The sequence below is a fragment of the Bufo bufo genome, chromosome 7 (assembly GCF_905171765.1).
Source record: "Bufo bufo chromosome 7, aBufBuf1.1, whole genome shotgun sequence".
In the NCBI taxonomy this organism is placed as follows: Eukaryota; Metazoa; Chordata; class Amphibia; order Anura; family Bufonidae; genus Bufo; species Bufo bufo.
This window is the reverse complement of record NC_053395.1, coordinates 144,491,480-144,510,819: the sequence shown is the minus strand read 5'-3', so window position 1 is coordinate 144,510,819 and position 19,340 is coordinate 144,491,480. Positions and strand designations below refer to the sequence as shown.

Here is a 19,340-nt window from a genome sequence, read left to right as displayed (position 1 = left end):
TTGCTTTGTTAGTGGAAAAAATGGGTTAAAATTGAAAATTAGGCAAAAAAATGAAATTCTCAAATTTCATCCCCATTTGCCAATAACTCTTGTGCAACACCTAAAGGGTTAACGACGTATGTAAAATCAGTTTTGAATACCTTGAGGGGTGTAGTTTCTTAGATGGGGTCACTTTTAGGGAGTTTCTCCTCTTGGGGTGCATCAGGGGGCTTCAAATGGGACATGGTGTCAAAAAACCAGTCCATAAAAATCAGCCTTCCAAAAACCATATGGTGCACCTTTCACTCTACGCCCCGCTGTGTGGCCGTACAGTAGTTTACGGCCACATATGGGGTGTTTCTGTAAACGGCAGAGTCAGGGCAATAAAGATACAATCTTGTTTGGCTGTTAACCCTTGCTTTGTTAGTGGAAAAAATGGGTTAAAATTGAAAATTAGGCAAAAAAATGAAATTCTCAAATTTCATCCCCATTTGCCAATAACTCTTGTGCAACACCTAAAGGGTTAACGACGTATGTAAAATCAGTTTTGAATACCTTGAGGGGTGTAGTTTCTTAGATGGGGTCACTTTTAGGGAGTTTCTCCTCTTGGGGTGCATCAGGGGGCTTCAAATGGGACATGGTGTCAAAAAACCAGTCCATAAAAATCAGCCTTCCAAAAACCATATGGTGCACCTTTCACTCTACGCCCCGCTGTGTGGCCGTACAGTAGTTTACGGCCACATATTGGGTGTTTCTGTAAACGGCAGAGTCAGGGCAATAAAGATACAGTCTTGTTTGGCTGTTAACCCTTGGTTTGTTAGTGGAAAAAATGGGTTAAAATGAAAAATTTGACAAAAATATGAAATTCTCAAATTTCCTCCCCATTTGCCAATAACTCTTGTGCAACACCTAAAGGGTTAACAATGTATGCAAAATCAGTTTTGAATACCTTGAGGGGTGTAGTTTCTTAGATGGGGTCATTTTTGGGTGGTTTCTATTATGTAAGCCTCGCAAAGTGACTTCAGACCTGAACTGGTCGCTAAAAATTGAGTTTTTGTAAATTTCTGAAAAATTTCAAGATTTGCTTCTAAACTTCTAAGCCTTATAACATCCCCAAAAAATAAAATATCATTCCCAAAACAATTCAAGCATGAAGTAGACATATGGGGAATGTAAAGTCATCACAATTTTTGGGGGTATTACTATGTATTACAGAGGTAGAGAAACTGAAAATTTGAAATTTGCTAATTTTTCAAAATTTACGGTAAAAATTGTATTTTTTTATGCAAAAAAATTAACTTTTTTGACCCAATTTTAGCAGTGTCATGAAGTACAATATGTGACGAAAAAACAATCTCAGAACGGCCTGGGTAAGTCAAAGCGTTTTAAAGTTATGAGCACTTAAAGTGACACTGGTCAGATTTGCAAAAAATGGCCTGGTCCTTAAGGTGAAAATGAGCCCGGTCCTTAAGGTGAAAATGAGCCCGGTCCTTAAGGGGTTAAGGCATAAGTAAGAACTCCCACAATATAAAACCTGGACAGCAAATAATAGCCACCTGAGCACATTATTAGCGCAGTACTAACCTTCATCCAGGGCTCTATTCATGGCAGCACAGAATGACCAGTAGCCACTGTACTCCTTCCCCTTGTACTTCACTAAGAACTTTTTATCTTCGTGTTCCGACCAGAAGGAGAAGTTCAAAGTGTCTGCAAAAAACACCCAGTTGACAGCATCTTCCCCAGAGCCCTGTGGGTTCAATTCATGAAGAGATTTCCATCCTTTCAGTGTGATCTCCTTCCGCCCAATCTTGTCAAAGAGCTTCTCAGCGAGGGAGCGCACACCCTCCGTGTCCACAAACACATGCTTGCTGTTCTCAGTGACAAACTTGCCAGTCTCTCTGGGTCCAAGTGGAGCTGCCATTCTGCAGTCTGTCTGTCTAAAGAGAGAATGGAATGGTGTTTTCATAGGGTTTTTTAAAGCACAATCCTATAGATGGTGTAAGCTTAGTTCAGGCTGGATAATAAATCTGGTGCAGGATACACTTTTGGTTGGTTTACCTTGAGACTAAATTTTATGCCAGAATCGTGGTGCAAAACGGGCATCTTAGGCTAAACCCCCTTGTTCATGCAAGTCAGAAAAAAGTGTAGAAACCGAAATTGCGACAATTTGCACAACTTTTTAGGCAGATTCTAGACATTAGTAAATCTAGGCGACTCGCTTCAGCTGTGCTTCGCTGTAATCTGCATACAGTTATGGTGGATCAGCTGCACCCTCTTAGAGCTTGTTATTAAAGGGCATCTGTCAGCAGATTTGTACCTATGACACTGGCTGACCTGTTACATGTGCACTTGGCAGCTGAAGACATCTGTGTTGGTCCCATGTTCATATGTGTCCACATTGCTGAGAAATATGATGTTCTAATGTATGCAAATAAGCCTCTAGGAGAGGCAGGGGCTCTCTCTGCAACCGCCGCGCCCTCTGTACTTTGATTGACAGGGCTGGGCAGGGAAAACATTATCACACCTGGCCCTGTCAAAGTACAAAGGGTGCAGCAGTTGAAGAGAAAGTAGAGTTTTGGGCATATGGGCACTGGGTGTAGTTGGAGGCATTCCATGGTCCACCACGATTGTTGTCCCTTTCTGGGCTTTTCGAACGGTAGGAGGCATGCTATGGGCAGGTTTGGGACCCTAAACCCCAACTGCACATGATGGTGGTTTAGTGGCCTCAAACAGGTAACTGGTTATTTTCTACTGAAGTCTATGGACCCCCATGATCAGACATTTATGGCATGTCATGTGGAAATGTAACATATGCACTTCAAGGTGGTTTACATATTTGGAGCTCTCTAATAGATTCTAAGGGACCCCATTGGGCAGATAATACCCCATTAGTATAAAATAAAGAAATATTCAGTTACACTGTACTTCAAAAGAAGTACTGTGCAGTGCACAAATGGTTAATGGTCGTTCAATATATGATAGGTGAGGTTCCTTATCTTCCATATTGGAGGGAGAAGAACTCCCAGAAAGTACAACTCAGAGAAGCACATGGATACACAGTCTCCTCCTCTCTAGAGTGCTGAATGGGGTCACTCATATCCTCTGACAGTGGATGCCCCAGAAGTGGAACCCCCACCCGTCAGACATTTATGACCTATAATGTCAAACTGCAATAAATGTCTCAGATGGGAATACCCATTTGGGTTTTCTTTAGGCTCTTGAGAGTGGTACAATCCGATTTTAATCAAAACAAAAAATGTACTTTCATCACAGTTGGCATGGTCCATCAGATGGTACAGAGGTATTCTGCAATGCTTCTAGTGGGGAATACCGTGCCTTATAATAGCGCCATATTACGTGGAGTGCCTCCATCTCCATACTACTAATGTGTAAAGAGAGCTGTGCATGCTCAGCTTTTCCTTCTTGTAAGTGGGTCAGGAAGTAGATATGTTATATTAGCTATCTGTTAGCAGCTGGGTAGAAAACTTAAGGAGAGAACTGCCAATTACTGGGGTGCAAGCTGGGAGAGCGGGCAATCGTGAATATGCTGACTCTTCTCAGCTGCAGACTGCCACCATTAAACTGTAAGTACTTGGAAGCCACCTCATATTAGCACAAGGGATGACAGTTGAAATCATTGTGTCTGTCACAAAGTTTTGATGCCCCTTTTTTGCAAAAGGAAAATATGCACCGTTTGGCTGCAGCTTCTATGTATCACAGTACACTGAAAGCTGCACACTGGCATTCACAGCACTGAGGTCCTATGTAAAAATCTGACCAAGGACAACATCTGCATGGAGTTTGTATGCTCTCCCCGTGTTTGCGTGGGTTTCCTGCCACACTCCAAAGACATGCTGATAGGGAATTTAGATAGTGAGCTCCACTGGGGACAACCTGTGATAATAATATCTGTAAAGCAGTGCGGAATAAGTCTAATAAATAATAATGACTGAATTAACTAACTTCTAACTGATTTATGACCACAGCTGAACTTTGATTTGGTCATAAATCAGCTTAGACTGTTCAGGAGAGGTCAGATATGGGAACAAGACATCATATTCAAAAAAGAATGGCAATTTGCAGCTGCTATGTAACGAAATACCTAAAACTGCAGAAGCAAAAGGGTAGGAAATACTTAACCTCTTCAGGGCCTACAGGTACGCCCTTATGTCCTGGTACTTAAGGACACAGGGCGTACCTGTACGCCCTGTGCATTTCTGATCACCGCCTCCCGGTGGACGGTGATCGGAAGCCGTTGCCTGCTCAAATCATTGAGCAGGCACCTCGGCTAAATGCGCGGGGGGGGGGGGGGGTGTCCCGTGACCCCCCCCCCCCATGTCGGCGTTCGCCGCAAACCGCAGGTCAATTCAGACCTGCGGTTTGCGGCTTTTACCTATTGCGGTGGCGGCGTGTGGCGGTGCCATCGGGTCCCCACGCGGCTGTAGGGGAGATCCGATGGCATGGAAGGCAGCCCCCTGGATCTCACAGGCCAGAAGCTGTATGAGTAATACTCACTGTATTACTCATACAGCCAATGCATTCCAATACAGAAGTATTGGAATGCATTGTAAAGGATTAGACCCACAAAAGTTCAAGTCCCAAAGTGGGACAAAAAAAAAAAACTGAAAAAATAAAAGTTGAAAAAATAAGTTTTCCCCCCAAAAAATTTAAAGTTTCAAGTAAAAATAAACAAAAACGTCATTTCCCCCAAATAAAGTTAAAAAAAAATTGGTAAAAAATTGCCGATATTAGGTATCGCCGCGTCCGTATCGACCGGCTCTATAAACATATCACATGACCTAACCCCTCAGATGAACACCGTAAAAAATAAAAACTGTGCTAAATAAACAATTTTTTTGTCACCTTACATCACAAAAAGTACAACAGCAATCGATCAAAAAGGCGTTTGCCCACCAAAATAGTATCAATCTAACCGTTACCTCGTCCCGCAAAAAATGAGCCCCTACCTGAGACAATCGCCCAAAAAAAAAAAAAACTATGGCTCAGAATATGGAGACACTAAAACAATTTTTTTTTTGTTTTAACCACTTAAGGACCACAGGTTTATATCCCCCCTAGTGACCAGGCCCTTTTTTTTTACAAATCGGCACTTCACAACTTTAACGGTTTATTGCTCAGTCATGCAACTTGGCACCCAAATGAATTTTACCTCCTTTTCTTCTCACAAATACAGCTTTCTTTTGGTGGTATTTGCTGCTGACATTTTTCTTTTTTCTGATATTAATCAAAATAGACCGCAATTTTCTCAGAAAAAGTGTATTATTAACTTTTTCTGGTAAAATTGTTCAAATATAATTACATTTCTTTACAAGTTTGTGTCAGAATTTATTGTGCTACATGTCTTTGATAAAAAAAAAACAATAAGTGTATATTTATTGGTTTGCGCAAAAGTTAGAGTTTACAAACTATGGTACAAAAATGTGAATTTCAGCATTTTGAAGCAGCTCTGACTTTCTGAGCACCTGTCATGTTTCTTGAGGTGCTAGAATGCCAGGATAGTATAAATACCCCCCAAATGACCCAATTTTAGAAAGAAGACACCCCAAAGTATTCGCGGAGGGGCATGGTGAGTTCATGTATGATTTAATTTTTTTTCACAAGTTAGCGGAAAATGACACTTTCTGAGGAAATAAATTATAATAATAAAGTTTCCATTTCTGCTAACTTCTGGCAAAAAAAAATAAAAATCTCCCACGGACTCACTATGCCCCTCAGGGAATACCTTGGGGTGTCTACTTTCCGAAATGGGGTCATTTGTGGGGTGTGTTTACTGTTCTGGCATTTTGGGCGGGGCTAAATTGTGAGCAACCCTGTAAAGCCTGCAAAAAAGTGTCACACATGTGGTATTGCCGTACTCAGAAGAAGTAGGGCAATGTGTTTTGGGGTGTATTTTTACATATACCCATGCTGGGTGAGAGAAATATCTCTGTAAAATGACAATTTTGTATAAAAAAATTAAAAAAGTTGTCATTTACAGAGATATTTCTCACACACAGTATGGGTATATGTAAAAATACACCCCAAAACACATTGCCCTACTTCTTCTGAGTACGGCGATACCACATGTGTGACACTTTTTTGCAGCCTAGGTGCGCAAAGGGGCCCAAATTCCAATGAGTACCTTTAGGATTTCACAGGGCATTTTTACGCATTTGGTTCCAAACTACTTCTCATGCTTTAGGGCCCCTAAAATGCCAGGGCAGTATAAATACCCCACAAGTGACCCCATTTTGGAAAGAAGACACCCCAAGGTATTCCGTGAGGGGCATGGCGAGTTCATAGAAGATTATTTTTTTTGGCATAAGTTAGCGGAAATTGTTTTTTTTTTTTCTTACAATGTCTCATATTCCACTAACTTGTGACAAAAAATAAAATTTTACATGAACTCACCATACCCCCAAGAAAAGGCATTTTCTATATAGTTCTGGCAATGTGCGGATCCGCAAAATGCGGAAAGTACATTGCCGGTGTCCGTGTTTTGCGGATCCGCAAAGCACATACGGACGTCTGAATGGAGCCCTACAGGGGGGTGATCAATGACAGGGGGGGTGATCAGGGAGTCTACTCTATATGGGGTGATCAGGGGTTAATAAGTGAGGGGGGGGTGTAGTGTAGTGTGGTGCTTGGTGCTACTTACAGAGCTGCCTGTGTCCTCTGGTGGTCGATCCAAGCAAAAGGGACCACCAGAGGACAAGGTAGCAGGTATATCAGACGCTGTTAACAAAACAGCGTCTAATATACCTTTCTGATGTTAAAAAAAAAAAAATCGCATCTACAGCCTGCCAGCGAATGATCGCTGCTGGCAGGCTGTAGTTCAACTTGTTTACTTCGCGATCCTGTGAACGCGCGCTCCTGTGAGCGCGCGTTTACAGGAAATCTTGGCTCACACGAGATGATGCCAATAGGCGTCGCTGAGCCTGAGAGAGCCGCCGCCCGGACGCCTATCGGCGTTACGTGTGCGGCAAGTGGTTAAAAAAGCTGTTATTGTGTAAAACTTACATAAATAAATAAAAAGTATACATATTAGGTATCGCCGCGTCCGTATCTATAAAAATATCACATGACCTAACCCCTCAGATGAACACCGTAAAAATTGTAAAATAAAAACGGTGCTAAATAAACCATTTTTTGTCACCTTACATCACAAAAAGTGTAATAGCAAGCGATCAAAAAGTCACACGCACCCCAAAATAGAGCCAATAAAACCGCCGCGTCCGTGAAAACCTGGTCTATAAAAATACCACATGATCTAACCTGTCAGATGAATGTTGTAAATAGCAAAAAATAAAAACGGTGCCAAAACAGCTATTTCTTGTTACCTTGCTTCACAAAAAGTGAAATATAGAGCAAACAAAAATCATATGTACCCTAAACTAGTACCAACAAAACTTCCACCCTATCCAGTAGTTTCTAAAATGGGGTCACTTTTTTGGAGTTTCTACTCTAGGGGTGCATTAAGGGGGCTTCAAATGGGACATGGTGTAAAAAAAAAACAGTCCAGCAAAATCTGCCTTCCAAAAACCGTATGGCATTCCTTTCCTTCTGCGCCCTGCCGTGTGCCCGTACAGCGGTTTACGACCACAAATGGGGTGTTTCTGTAAACTACAGAATCAGGGCCATAAATATTGAGTTTGGTTTGGCTGTTAACCCTTGCTTTGTAACTGGAAAAAAAATATTAAAATGGAAAATCTGCCAAAAAAGTGAATTTTTTAAAATTGTATCTCTATTTTTCATTAATTCTTGTGGAACACCTAAAGGATTAATAAAGTTTGTAAAATCAGTTTTGAATACCTTGAGGGGTGTAGTTGTCTATAGAAGGGGTAATTTTTGGGTGCTTTCTATTATGTAAGCCTCGCAAAGTGACTTCAGACCTGAACTGGTCCCTAAAAATTGGGTTTTTGAAAATTTCTGTAACATCCCCAAAAAATAAAATATCATTTCCAAAATGATCCAAACATGAAGTAGACATATGGGGAATGTAAAGTAATAACAATTTTTTTTAGGTATTACTATGTATTATAGAAGTAGAGAAATTAAAACTTGGAAATTTGGTATTTTTTTTTATAAATTTTTGGTAAATTTGGTATTTTTTTTATAAATAAAAATTATTATATTTTACTTCACTTTTACCAGTGTCATGAAGTACAAGATGTGACGAAAAAACAATCTCAGAATGGCCTGGATAAGTCCAAGCGTTTTAAAGTTATCACCACTTAAAGTGACAGTGGTCAGATTTGCAAAAAATGGCCTGGTCCTTAACGAGCCTGAGCGCTGCGATTGGCCAGCGCTACAGCATAGGAGAAGAAGACGCCGGCAGGATCAAGTGGGTGGAGCCTAACTACTTACATACTGGAGGCTATACCGGGCGAACGGAGCGGCGCCCGGGGATAACAGTAAGTGCAGCGGGATCCCTGGGCGCTGCTCTACACTTCTGTATAGTTAGTTTAGAGGCTTTCCTCTGGTGAAAGGTCCTCTTTAAGGTGAAATAAGGCTGTGTCTTTAAGGAGTTAAAGAATCTCTGTCAGCATGACCAACCCTATTAACCCCTTCAACCCCGGGCCTGTTTTCACCTTCCTGCCCAGGCCATTTTTTGCAAATCTGACATGTGTCACTTTATGTGGTGATAACTTTAAAACGCTTTTACTTATACAGGCCATTGTGAGATGTTTTCTCATCACATATTGTACTTCACAGTGGTAAAAATAAGTAAAAAAAACCATTTTTATTCATAAACAAATACCAAATTTACCAAACATTTTGAAAAATTTCCAAATTTAAATTTCTCTACTTTCATAATAGATAGTAATACATTCAAAAATAGAAATTACTTTACATTCCCCATATGTCTACTTCATGTTTGGATCATTTTGAAAATGACATTTTATTTTTTGGGGACGTTAGAAGACTTAGAAGAATGGAAGCAAATCTTGAAATTTTTCGGAAAATTTCCAAAAACCACTTTTTAACCACCTCAGCCCCCCTAGCTTAAACACCCTTAATGACCAGACCACTTTTTACAATTCTGCATTACACTACTTTCACGGTTTATTGCTCGGTCATACAACTTACCACCCAAATGAATTTTACCTCCTTTTCTTCTAACTAAGGCCTCATGCACTCGACCGTTGTGTGCATCCGTGGCCGTTGTGCCGTTTTTTTTTCGCGGACCCATTGACTTTCAATGGGTCCGTGGAAAAATAGGAAAATGCACCGTTTTGCAGCCGAGACCGTGATCCGTGTATCCTGTCCGTCAAAAAAATAGGACCTGTCCTATTTTTTTGACGGACAACGGTTCATGGACCCATTCAAGTCAATGGGTCCGTGAAAGAACACAGATGCACACAAGATTGGCATCCGTGTCCGTGATCCGTAGGTTACTTTTTATACAGACGGATCTGAAGATCCGTCTGCATAAAAGCTTTTTCATAGCTGAGTTTTCACTTCGTGAAAACTCAGAACCGACAGTATATTCTAACACAGAGGCGTCCCCATGGTGATGGGGACGCTTCAGGTTAGAATATACTAAAAGAACTGTGTACATGACTGCCCCCTGCTGCCTGGCAGGTGCTGCCAGGCAGCAGGGGGCAGCCCCCCTTTCCTGTAGTTAACACATTGGTGGCCAGTGGGCCCCCCCCTGTAGTTAACACATTGGTGGCCAGTGCGGCCGGCCCCCCCCCTCCCCTGCAGTTAACTCGTTGGTGGCCAGTGGGCCCCCCTCCCTCCCCTGTAGTTAACTCGTTGGTGGCCAGTGTGGCCGGCCCCCCTCCCTCCCCTGTAGTTAACTCGTTGGTGGCCAGTGGGCCCTCTCCCCACCCTCCCCCTCCTAATTAAAATCTCCCCCTTATCATTGGTGGCAGCGGAGAGTACCGATCGGAGTCCCAGTTTAATCGCTGGGGCTCCGATCGGTAACCATGGCAACCAGGACGCTACTGCAGTCCCGGTTGCCATGGTTACTTAGCAATTTTAGAACCATTATACTTACCTGCGAGCTGCGATTTCTGCGTCCGGCCGGGAGCTCCTCCTACTGGTAAGTGATAGGTCATTAAGCAATGCGCCGCACAGACCTGTCACTTACCAGTAGGAGGAGCTCCCGGCCGGACGCAGAGATCGCAGCTCGCAGGTAAGTATAATGGTTCTACAAATTGCTAAGTAACCATGGCAACCGGGACAGCAGTAGCGTCCTGGTTGCCATGGTTACCGATCGGAGCCCCAGCGATTAAACTGGGACTCCGATCGGTACTCTCCGCTGCCACCAATGATAGGGGGGGATATTTTAATTAGGAGGGGGAGGGAGGGGAGAGGACCCACTGGCCACCAACGAGTTAACTACAGGGGAGGGAGGGGGGGCCCACTGGCCACCAACGAGTTAACTACAGGGGAGGGAGGGGGGCCCACTGGCCACCAACGAGTTAACTACAGGGGAGGGAGGGGCCCACTGGCCACCAACGAGTTAACTACAGGGGAGGGAGGGGGGCCCACTGGCCACCAACGAGTTAACTACAGGGGAGGGAGGGGCCCACTGGCCACCAACGAGTTAACTACAGGGGAGGGGGGGGGGGGGGCCACACTGGCCACCAATGTGTTAACTACAGGGGGCAGTCATGTACACAGTTATTTTAGTATATTCTAACCTGAAGCGTCCCCATCACCATGGGAACGCCTCTGTGTGAGAATATACTGTCGGATTGGAGTTTCATGATGTAACTCAAATCCGACGGTATATTCTAACATAGAGGCGTTCCCATGGTGATGGGGACGCTTCAAGTTAAAATATACCATCGGATTGGAGAAAACTCCGATCCTATGGTATAGTAACTCCTGACTTTACATTGAAAGTCAATGGGGGACGGATCCGTTTGAAATTGCACCATATTGTGTCAACGTCAAACGGATCCGTCCCCATTGACTTGCATTGTAATTCAGGACGGATCCGTTTGGCTCCGCAAAAACTTTTTTTTCATGTCCGTGGATCCTCCAAAAATCAAGGAAGACCCACGGACGAAAAAACGGTCACGGAAAAACGGAACCCGTTTTTGCGGACCGCAAAAAAATACGGTCGTGTGCATGAGGCCTAATAGAGCTTTCATTTGGTGGTATTTCATTGCTGCTGACATTTTTACTTTTTTTGTTATTAATTGAAATTTTACGAAATTTTTGCAAAAAAAATGACATTTTTCACTTTCAGTTGTAATTATTTATTTTTTTTAAAATAAATTTCTATATAAATTTTTCTCTAAATTTATTGTTCTACATGTCTTTGATAAAAAAATAAAAAATTACTCTTACCGGTAATTGGTTTTTCCAATAGCCTCCACAACGGCACTTATTGGGAGGAGTGTCTCCGCCTCGGACAGGAAACAACGACGTAGAAGCAGAAGATTTAAGAACCTCCTCCCCTTTACCTAGTCAGTCAATAAGAGAGGACACAGAAGTGATGCCAAGATAAATCATGTATTAATAACCAAGGACAATTACATCATTAGAAGGAAAACAATAAGTCTTTTCAAAACTTAGACCCATGTAATAATATTTTAGGGAGGGAATCCCAGTGCCGTTGTGGAGGCTATTGGAAAAACCAATTACCGGTAAGAGTAATTATTTATTTTCCCTAACGCCTCCACAACGGCACTTATTGGAGGATTAACAGAGTAATAGGATTTAGGGAGGGACAGCAGCAGAAAGTACCCTGCGCCCAAATGATAAGTCCTGGTTCTTAAGGATATCCAGCCTATAGTGATTGAAAAAAGTCATAGGATTGGCCCAGGTTGCGGCTCTACATATCTGTTCTAATGATACTGATGCTGCCTCCGCCCATGAGGATGATACTGCTCTGGTGGAGTGGGCCCTTATTCCAACCGGGGGTTGGAGATCTTTCTGCAGGTAAGCTAACTGGATCATATTTTTTATCCATCTGGATATCGTAGGTTTGCTTGCCCCGTGACCTTTGTTGGGCCCTTGATACTGTAAGAACAGTTGGTCTGAGTGCCTGAACGATGAAGTTCTGTTGAGGTTACAGATTACCACCCTTCTTACATCCAAGTTGTGGTAATTCTTCTCCTTTTCCGAGGTTCGTGAAGGACAGAACGAGGGCAGCGATATTTCTTGTTCGCAGTGAAATCTAGACACTACCTTAGGTAGGAAGGCTGAGCAATGTTTCAGAATTATGCGATCATCAAAGATTGTCAGATAAGGAGGTTTATATGAGAAGGCTTGGATCTCCCCGACTCTTCTAGCCGTTGTAATGGCCGTAAGGAATACTGTCTTCAACGTTAGAAGTCTCAGGGATATATCTTCTATAGGTTTAAATGAGGGAGAAATTAGTACAGACAGTACTAAGTTAAGATCCCAGGGAGCAATGGTAGGACGGGCTACAGGAGTCTTCCTCGTTGTGCCCTTGAGAAAACGCTTTATTAAAGAGAATTCTGACAACTTGACGTCCAAAAACACACTAAGGGCTGATACCTGCACTCTAAGGGTTGCTGGCCTGAGGCTTTTGTCAAGTCCGGCTTGAAGGAACTGCAGAATTTGAGGAATGTTGGGCAAAATTGCGTCACCCGCGAATTTCTGAAAGGCTTTCCAGGTCCGCATATAAATTCTGGATGTTATGGGTTTCCGGCTGAGCATAAGAGTAGAGATAACTGAATCCGAGAGTCCTTTCTTTCTTAAAGTGTTGCGTTCAGTCTCCAGGCCCTCAGGTTCAAGTTTTTGACGCTTGGGTGATCTACTTGGCCTTGATGAAGGAGATCCGGAATGGATGGGAGGACCCAGGATTCCCCCGCTGAAAGGTGAAGTAGCAAGGGGAACCAGGATCTTCTCGGCCAGTGAGAGGCTATAAAGATTACCATGGCCTTCTCTTCCTGTACCTTTATCAGAGTCTTCGATATTAGGCTGAAGGGAGGAAAGGCATAGAGAAGGCAGTTTGGCCATGGTCGGGATAGGGCATCTATCCATAGTGGCTGGTCCCTTTGGGAGAGGGAACAGAACTGTTTGGTCTGTTTGTTGGACTTTGTCGCAAACAGATCTATTTCTGGAGTCCCCCACTTGAGACACAATTGGTGAAATATTTGTGGATTTAGGGACCACTCTCCTTCTTTCAGAGTTTGACGGCTGAGGAAGTCGGCCAAAGTATTTTCTTCTCCTCTGACATGTAAGGCTGTAAGGGAAATCAGGTTGCTCTCTGCCCAGGAGAAGATTTTTTTGCTTACGGCTGCTAGGGAGCGACTCCTGGTTCCTCCCTGTTTGTTTAAATAGGCGACCGCGGTAGTATTGTCTGAGAAGACTTTTATACTTTTTGGTGATGTAGGCGTAAAGAGAGCGACCATGACCTTGTATACCGCTGAGAGTTCTTTTAAGTTGGAGGAGGCTTGTAGTAGATCCGCTCCCCAAGTGCTTTGGACCACTTTCCCGCCTGAGTGACCCCCCCAGCCGATGCTGCTGGCGTCTGTGGTTATGATCATTTGATCTCCTGGTCTCCAGGAAACACCCGTCTGAAGGTGTTTTCTGATTCTCCACCACAGAAGAGATGTTTTTACCGATTTCGGAATCAATACTCGCTTTTCTAGGGCCGAGGAGGTGCCATCCCAGGAAGATAGGAGGAACGCCTGAAGTGGTCTTGTGTGGTGTTGGGCCCACCTTACTGACTGGATCGTGGACGTAAGGATACCTAGAATGGTCATGAGGTTCCTTATCGTTGTGGATCTTTGACTGCAGAAAAGCGAGACTTTTTCCTGGAGCTCGATCTGTTTGATCTGTGGAAGAAAAGACATTAATCGATGGGAATCTAATGTTACCCCTAAAAAGGTTTTGCTTTGTGCTGGATTTAAGTCTGACTTTGGTAAAAAGGGTGGTAAAAAATTTCTGAACGTCTGCTAGGTGCGACAGAAGGGTCTCTTCACAGGGAGCAACTACCAGAAAGTCATCCAGGTAAGGCTAGTTTCACACTTGCGGCAGGACGGATCCGACATGCTGTTTACCATGTCGGATCCGTCCTGTGGCTGTTCGCCGTGCCCCCGCTCCGTCCCCATTGACTATAATGGGGATGGGGGCGGAGCTCCGGCGCAGCACGGCGGTGCACGGAGAAAGCCGCCGGACTAAAAAACCTGACATGCAGTAATTTTAGTCCGGCGGCCTTAAGCCGTGCACCGCCGTGCTGCGCCGGAGCTCCGCCCCCATCCCCATTATAGTCAATGGGGACGGAGCGGCGGCCCGGGGGCACGGCGAAACAGCCGCAGGACGGATCCGACATGGTGAACAGCCTGTCGGATCCGTCCTGCCGCAAGTGTGAAAATACCCTAAGGTATAATTTGGATGCCTCTTAGGTGAAGGGCTTTGACGACATCAGACATAACTTTTGAAAACACCCTTGGGGCTGAGGAAAGCCCAAAGGGAAGGGCTATGAACTGAAAATGACAGAGCCGGTTATTTATATAGATAGCGATTCTCAAATACTTTTGATGGGCCACAGCAATCGGGACGTGGTAATAGGCGTCCTGAAGGTCCATGGTCGCCATGAAGCAGTCTTGGGGCAGGACATTTATGGTGGATCTCACTGACTCCATCTTGAAGCGTTTGTAAACGATAAACTTGTTTAAGCCTTTTAAGTTAATTATTAGTCGATAGGTCTTGTTGGGTTTTTGGATTAAGAAGACAGGGGAGTAAAACCCTTTTCCCTGTTCTTCCGCAGGAACCTGACAGATTACTCCTTTCTGAATGAGTGACGTAATTTCTGACTCTAGGCAAGATTGTTTTTCTTGATGAGGCAGGATTTTGTTGATCATGAAATGATCTGTGGGTATTGACAGAAACTCTAACTTTAAGCCATGACTTAGGGTGTCCACTACCCAGGGAGATGCTCCTATATTTTCCCAGACGGCAGCAAAGTGGATTAGTCTGCCCCCCACTTGATGTCTTGCTTCATTGTTTTGAGGATGAAGCATTCTCGGGGTTAAAGAGAAACCCTCTACCCCTACCTCTGGAGGGCTGCCACCCCTTTGAACTTTCTTTTTTCTTAGTATCTCCTTTGGGCTTTCTTTGATTCCGAAAGCAGCACCTCTGATGGAAATAGCGGTTCTCTATAGGGAAGCCCTTCTTCTTGTCCGCCGCTTGATCTAGAATATCATCCAAGGTGGACCCAAATAGTCTATCGCCTTCACACGGGATGGAGCATAGGCGATTCTTTGAGCTTGCGTCCCCTGACCAGGTGCGGAGCCAGACGGCTCTTCTTGTGGCATTCGATAAGGCTGCTGACCGGGCAGAAAACTTTACTAAGTCTGCAGATGCATCGGCAAGAAAATTAGATGCCTTCTTTAGAGCTGGTAGGGAAGCCAGGATTTCTTCTCGCGGGGTACCCGCCGCCAGGTGATCCTCTAGCTGGTTCAGCCATACTGAGAGTGTTCTTGCAGTACAGGTGGAAGCTATACTTGGTCGCAGCATAGCTGTGTTAGTCTCCCATGATTTCTTTAGGAGGCTCTCACACTTTTTGTCCATGGGGTCTCTGAGGAGGCCAGTATCCTCAAAGGGTAGCGAGGTTCTTTTAGAGATACGAGCTACAGGTGCATCTACCTTTGGTTTTTTTTCCCATAGGTTAGAATCAGCATCATCAAAGGGGTATTTGCGTTTGAAGGCACCCGATATAGCAACCCTTCTTTCTGGATCTTTCCGTTCCCTAGCAATAAGGGACTTGACGTTATTATGAATGGGGAAGGTTCTTTTCTTCCTTTCCCCTAACCCCTGGTACATTCGGTCTTGTACAGAGTGAGCCTCCTTCACCTCCTCGATGTTCATAGTTGCTCGGATGATTTTTAAGAATCCATCTGTCTCTTCCGGCAGAAAGAGGGGTTTACCCGAGTCGTCTTCAGAGGAGGAGACTACCTCGGAAAAGATTTCCCCTTCATCCCATTCAAACCCGGCGTCAGAGGTTAGGGATCTTTGAGAGGTGGATGGTCTTGGGGATGACGGCATTCTTAGGTCTACTGCCGCATTTACCTCTTCCTTAATTATTGACCTCATGGACTCGAGAAGGGAAGGGGATTCCTCTGAGACAATTTTTTCTGTGCACTTGGGGCACAGAGGTTTCTTTGACTTGGAGGAGAGTGCTTTGCGACAAATGCCCCATTTTTTCCGTGCCAAATTCCACCAGGCGGTTTCAGGGTCGCGGTCTCTCTGGCCTAAGATCAATACAAAAGAATGGGGTATATTTAGAGACCAGTAGAGTGTTTTAAGAGGCCAGACCCTTCACCGGTGGTGGAAAGCAGCAGGCACCAAGTGTGTACATACTTGGGTAAGAATCAGAAACACACACTTTTAAGCATATTTCTCCTCTGGGAGGAGGCTTACCGGGATCCACGGGTTTTCTAGCGGTGTCCATATCTCCAGGGCTTTGCATCGTTATGTGTAGCACGAGGACGCTGTGTCTGAGGAACTCTTTTTAAAAATCGCGCCGCTGGAGCTCCGCCTCTCGCGAGATTCTCTTGCCCAAGGAGAATCTCACCCGCTGACGTCACACGCCGGACGTCGGATCCCGCAATAGTTCCTGGAAACTACCGCGCATGCGCCCGGGGACGCCTGCAACCAGGACTTACTCCAAGGAACGGGAAGGGAGGCCATGCGTCCCCGAGGGCCTGCTCCCTGCTCCAGCCCTCCCACATGAAAGTGAGGAGAACCCCAGGACCGAGGTGAGGCTGGGCGGAAGAAAAGATACTCCTGCTACAGGAGCGGCTTCCACGTCTTCCGTCGGACAGGAAACAATGACTGACTAGGTAAAGGGGAGGAGGTTCTTAAATCTTCTGCTTCTACGTCGTTGTTTCCTGTCCGAGGCGGAGACACTCCTCCCAATAAGTGCCGTTGTGGAGGCGTTAGGGAAAAAATGGTTTGGGTAAAAGTTATAGCGTTTACAAACTATGGTACAAAAATGTGAATTTCCGCATTTTGAAGCAACTCTGACTTTCTGAGCACCTGTCATGTTTCCTGAGGTTCTACAATGGCCAGACAGTACAAACACCCCACAAATGACCCCATTTCGGAAAGTAGACACCCTAAGGTATTCACTGATGGGCATAGTGAGTTCATAGAACTTTTTATTTTTTGTCACAAGTTAGAAAAATTATATATATTTTTTTTCCTTACAAAGTCTCATATTCCACTAACTTGCCCATCACGAAACACCTTGGGGTGTCTTCTTTCCAAAATGGGGTCACTTGTGGGGTAGTTATACTGCCCTGGCATTTTAGGGGCCCTAATGCGTGAGAAGAAGTCTGGAATCCAAATGTGTAAAAAATGCCCTGTAAAATCCTAAATGTACTCATTGGAATTTGGGCCCCTTTGCCCACCTAGGCTGCAAAAAATTGTCACACATGTGGTATTGCCGTACTCAGGAGAAGTAGGGCAATGTGTTTTGGGGTGTATTTTTACATATACCCATGCTGGGTGAGAAAAAATATCTCTCTAAAAGTCAATTTTTCCCATTTTTTTTATACAAAGTTGTCATTATAGAGAGATATTTCTCTCACCCAACATGGGTATATGTAAAAAGACACCCCAAAACACATTGCCCAACTTCTCCCTAGTACAGCGATACCACGTGTGACACTTTTTTGCAGCCTAGGTGCGCAAAGGGGCCCAAATTCCAATGAGTATCTTTTAGGAGGGCATTTGGATTCCAGATTCTTCTCACGCTTTAGGGCCCCTAAAATGCCAAGGCAGTATAAATACCCCACATGTGACCCCATTTTGGAAAGAAGACACCCCAAGATATTCCGTGAGGGGCATGGCAATTTATTTTTTTTGGCACAAGTTAGCGGAAACTCACCAGCTGGCTAGTCTAATAAGTAGTAGCTTTATATAATAATATAAAATTTACAATAAAAAGTATACATAAAATGTTTAACATATAATGCACTGGGGGTAATTAGAACACTGTGGTATCTTGCTTTGGTTGGCTAACTGAATGGAAATTGGGCTTTGGCTCTATGGGTGTATGGAATACATATAATCAATTCATATAAATCAAATAAGTGTCCTGTGTAAGATAACACAAATACAAATACAAAACTCAAATGTCCTTCTGTGAACAAAAACCTGTGAAGAATAAAATGAAGATCCTGTGGAAAATGAGTGAAAAAAAGTATATATACTATTAATAAATTTTGAGTGAATATAGTGTTAAATAAGGTCGTGCATAGACCCAATAGCGATTCCTCAAATGGGGTATATATTGTTTCAATTCAGTAGCAATTCCTCTATGCGTTAGGCAGTAGGGCTTAGGTAAAGAGTGATCGGGTTTTGGAACTGGGGCGTCCCCCTAGTTCTTCAAACCCTCTTACCTTGCCCTTGGTTAAGGCTAGACTCTTTAGGGGTGCCTCTCTCCTAAACGCTAGGGTCCTTGGTGCAGGATCCAATAGTGTGAGAATTTTCTCTCGCCGGTCTCAGCGTTCCACGAAGGTGCTTCCTTGCGTCTCAGCAATCAGGAAGTGATCTCTCAAGTTCTCGTGGTCTCGCGTAGTCTCGCGATAGGTTGGTCCAGCTAAATTTGCACTGGATTGTAGATGCAGACTAGACGATATTCTTCCAACTGTTTGTATATTCGGATTAAGGTGGGTAATTACTCGCAGGAACCAGCCAGACGCGTTTCGAGGGTCCTCCCTCTTCCTCAGTGGCTATAGTGCGAGTGTTACCCTTCTTACTTATATAATATGGTTCTCTGAGGTCCCACCCAACTCCGACATGGTTTTCACTTGTTCTAATTAAGTTAAATCTTCAGTGCAAAGTACTACTTAAATATATATGTATAGACTATTTGTCTTACTAAATAATTTGCTAATCTTTATTATTTAAGATACAATTTAAAAGTGTATATAAGAATATATAGGAATATAATTTAAAAGTATGTATAAGAATATAAATAGTACAAATATATAAGCTCTAATTTGGGATCCTTAAATATCTGAATCTGGGATAACAATTACTTATTTACTCCTTTTCCATAATAATTCCAGGTATTTAAACAATCCTCCAAGGTCTAGATAACATAAAAAGCGTCCTGAGAGTTGAAAAACGCAAAGGACACAAAAAATATAAGAAAATATAAAAAATATAAAAAGACGCATCAAAACCGCACCAGATAGCTAAAAAACCGCATATGCGTTTTCGGTGCGTTTTGTGTCAAAATCTTCTCCCACATTCATCTTCATGAGTCCCCATCACTTATAACTCCTCCTTCTCATCAAAGATATCTCTAGATGTTATACATTGGATATTCAGCATTAGCAGGTGGTGTCTCTATATTTTTAATCTGATAAATATATCCTATCTTTAATGATTAGAGCTTATCTTCTCTTTTTCCT

General features: G+C 43.6%; 1 protein-coding gene across 2 annotated transcripts in view; it reads right to left on the bottom strand.

The window, feature by feature from the left end:
* LOC121008346 (queuosine salvage protein-like) overlaps window positions 1–19,340 on the bottom strand; it is a 99,905-nt gene that overhangs the window by 56,781 nt on the left and 23,784 nt on the right. For both annotated transcript variants that reach the window (XM_040440814.1, XM_040440815.1), the window contains exon 2: window positions 1,564–1,912. In XM_040440814.1, the coding sequence (XP_040296748.1) occupies window positions 1,564–1,900 (337 nt within the window). In that variant the 5' untranslated portion in view covers window positions 1,901–1,912. The remainder of the gene's footprint in view (window positions 1–1,563; window positions 1,913–19,340) is intronic.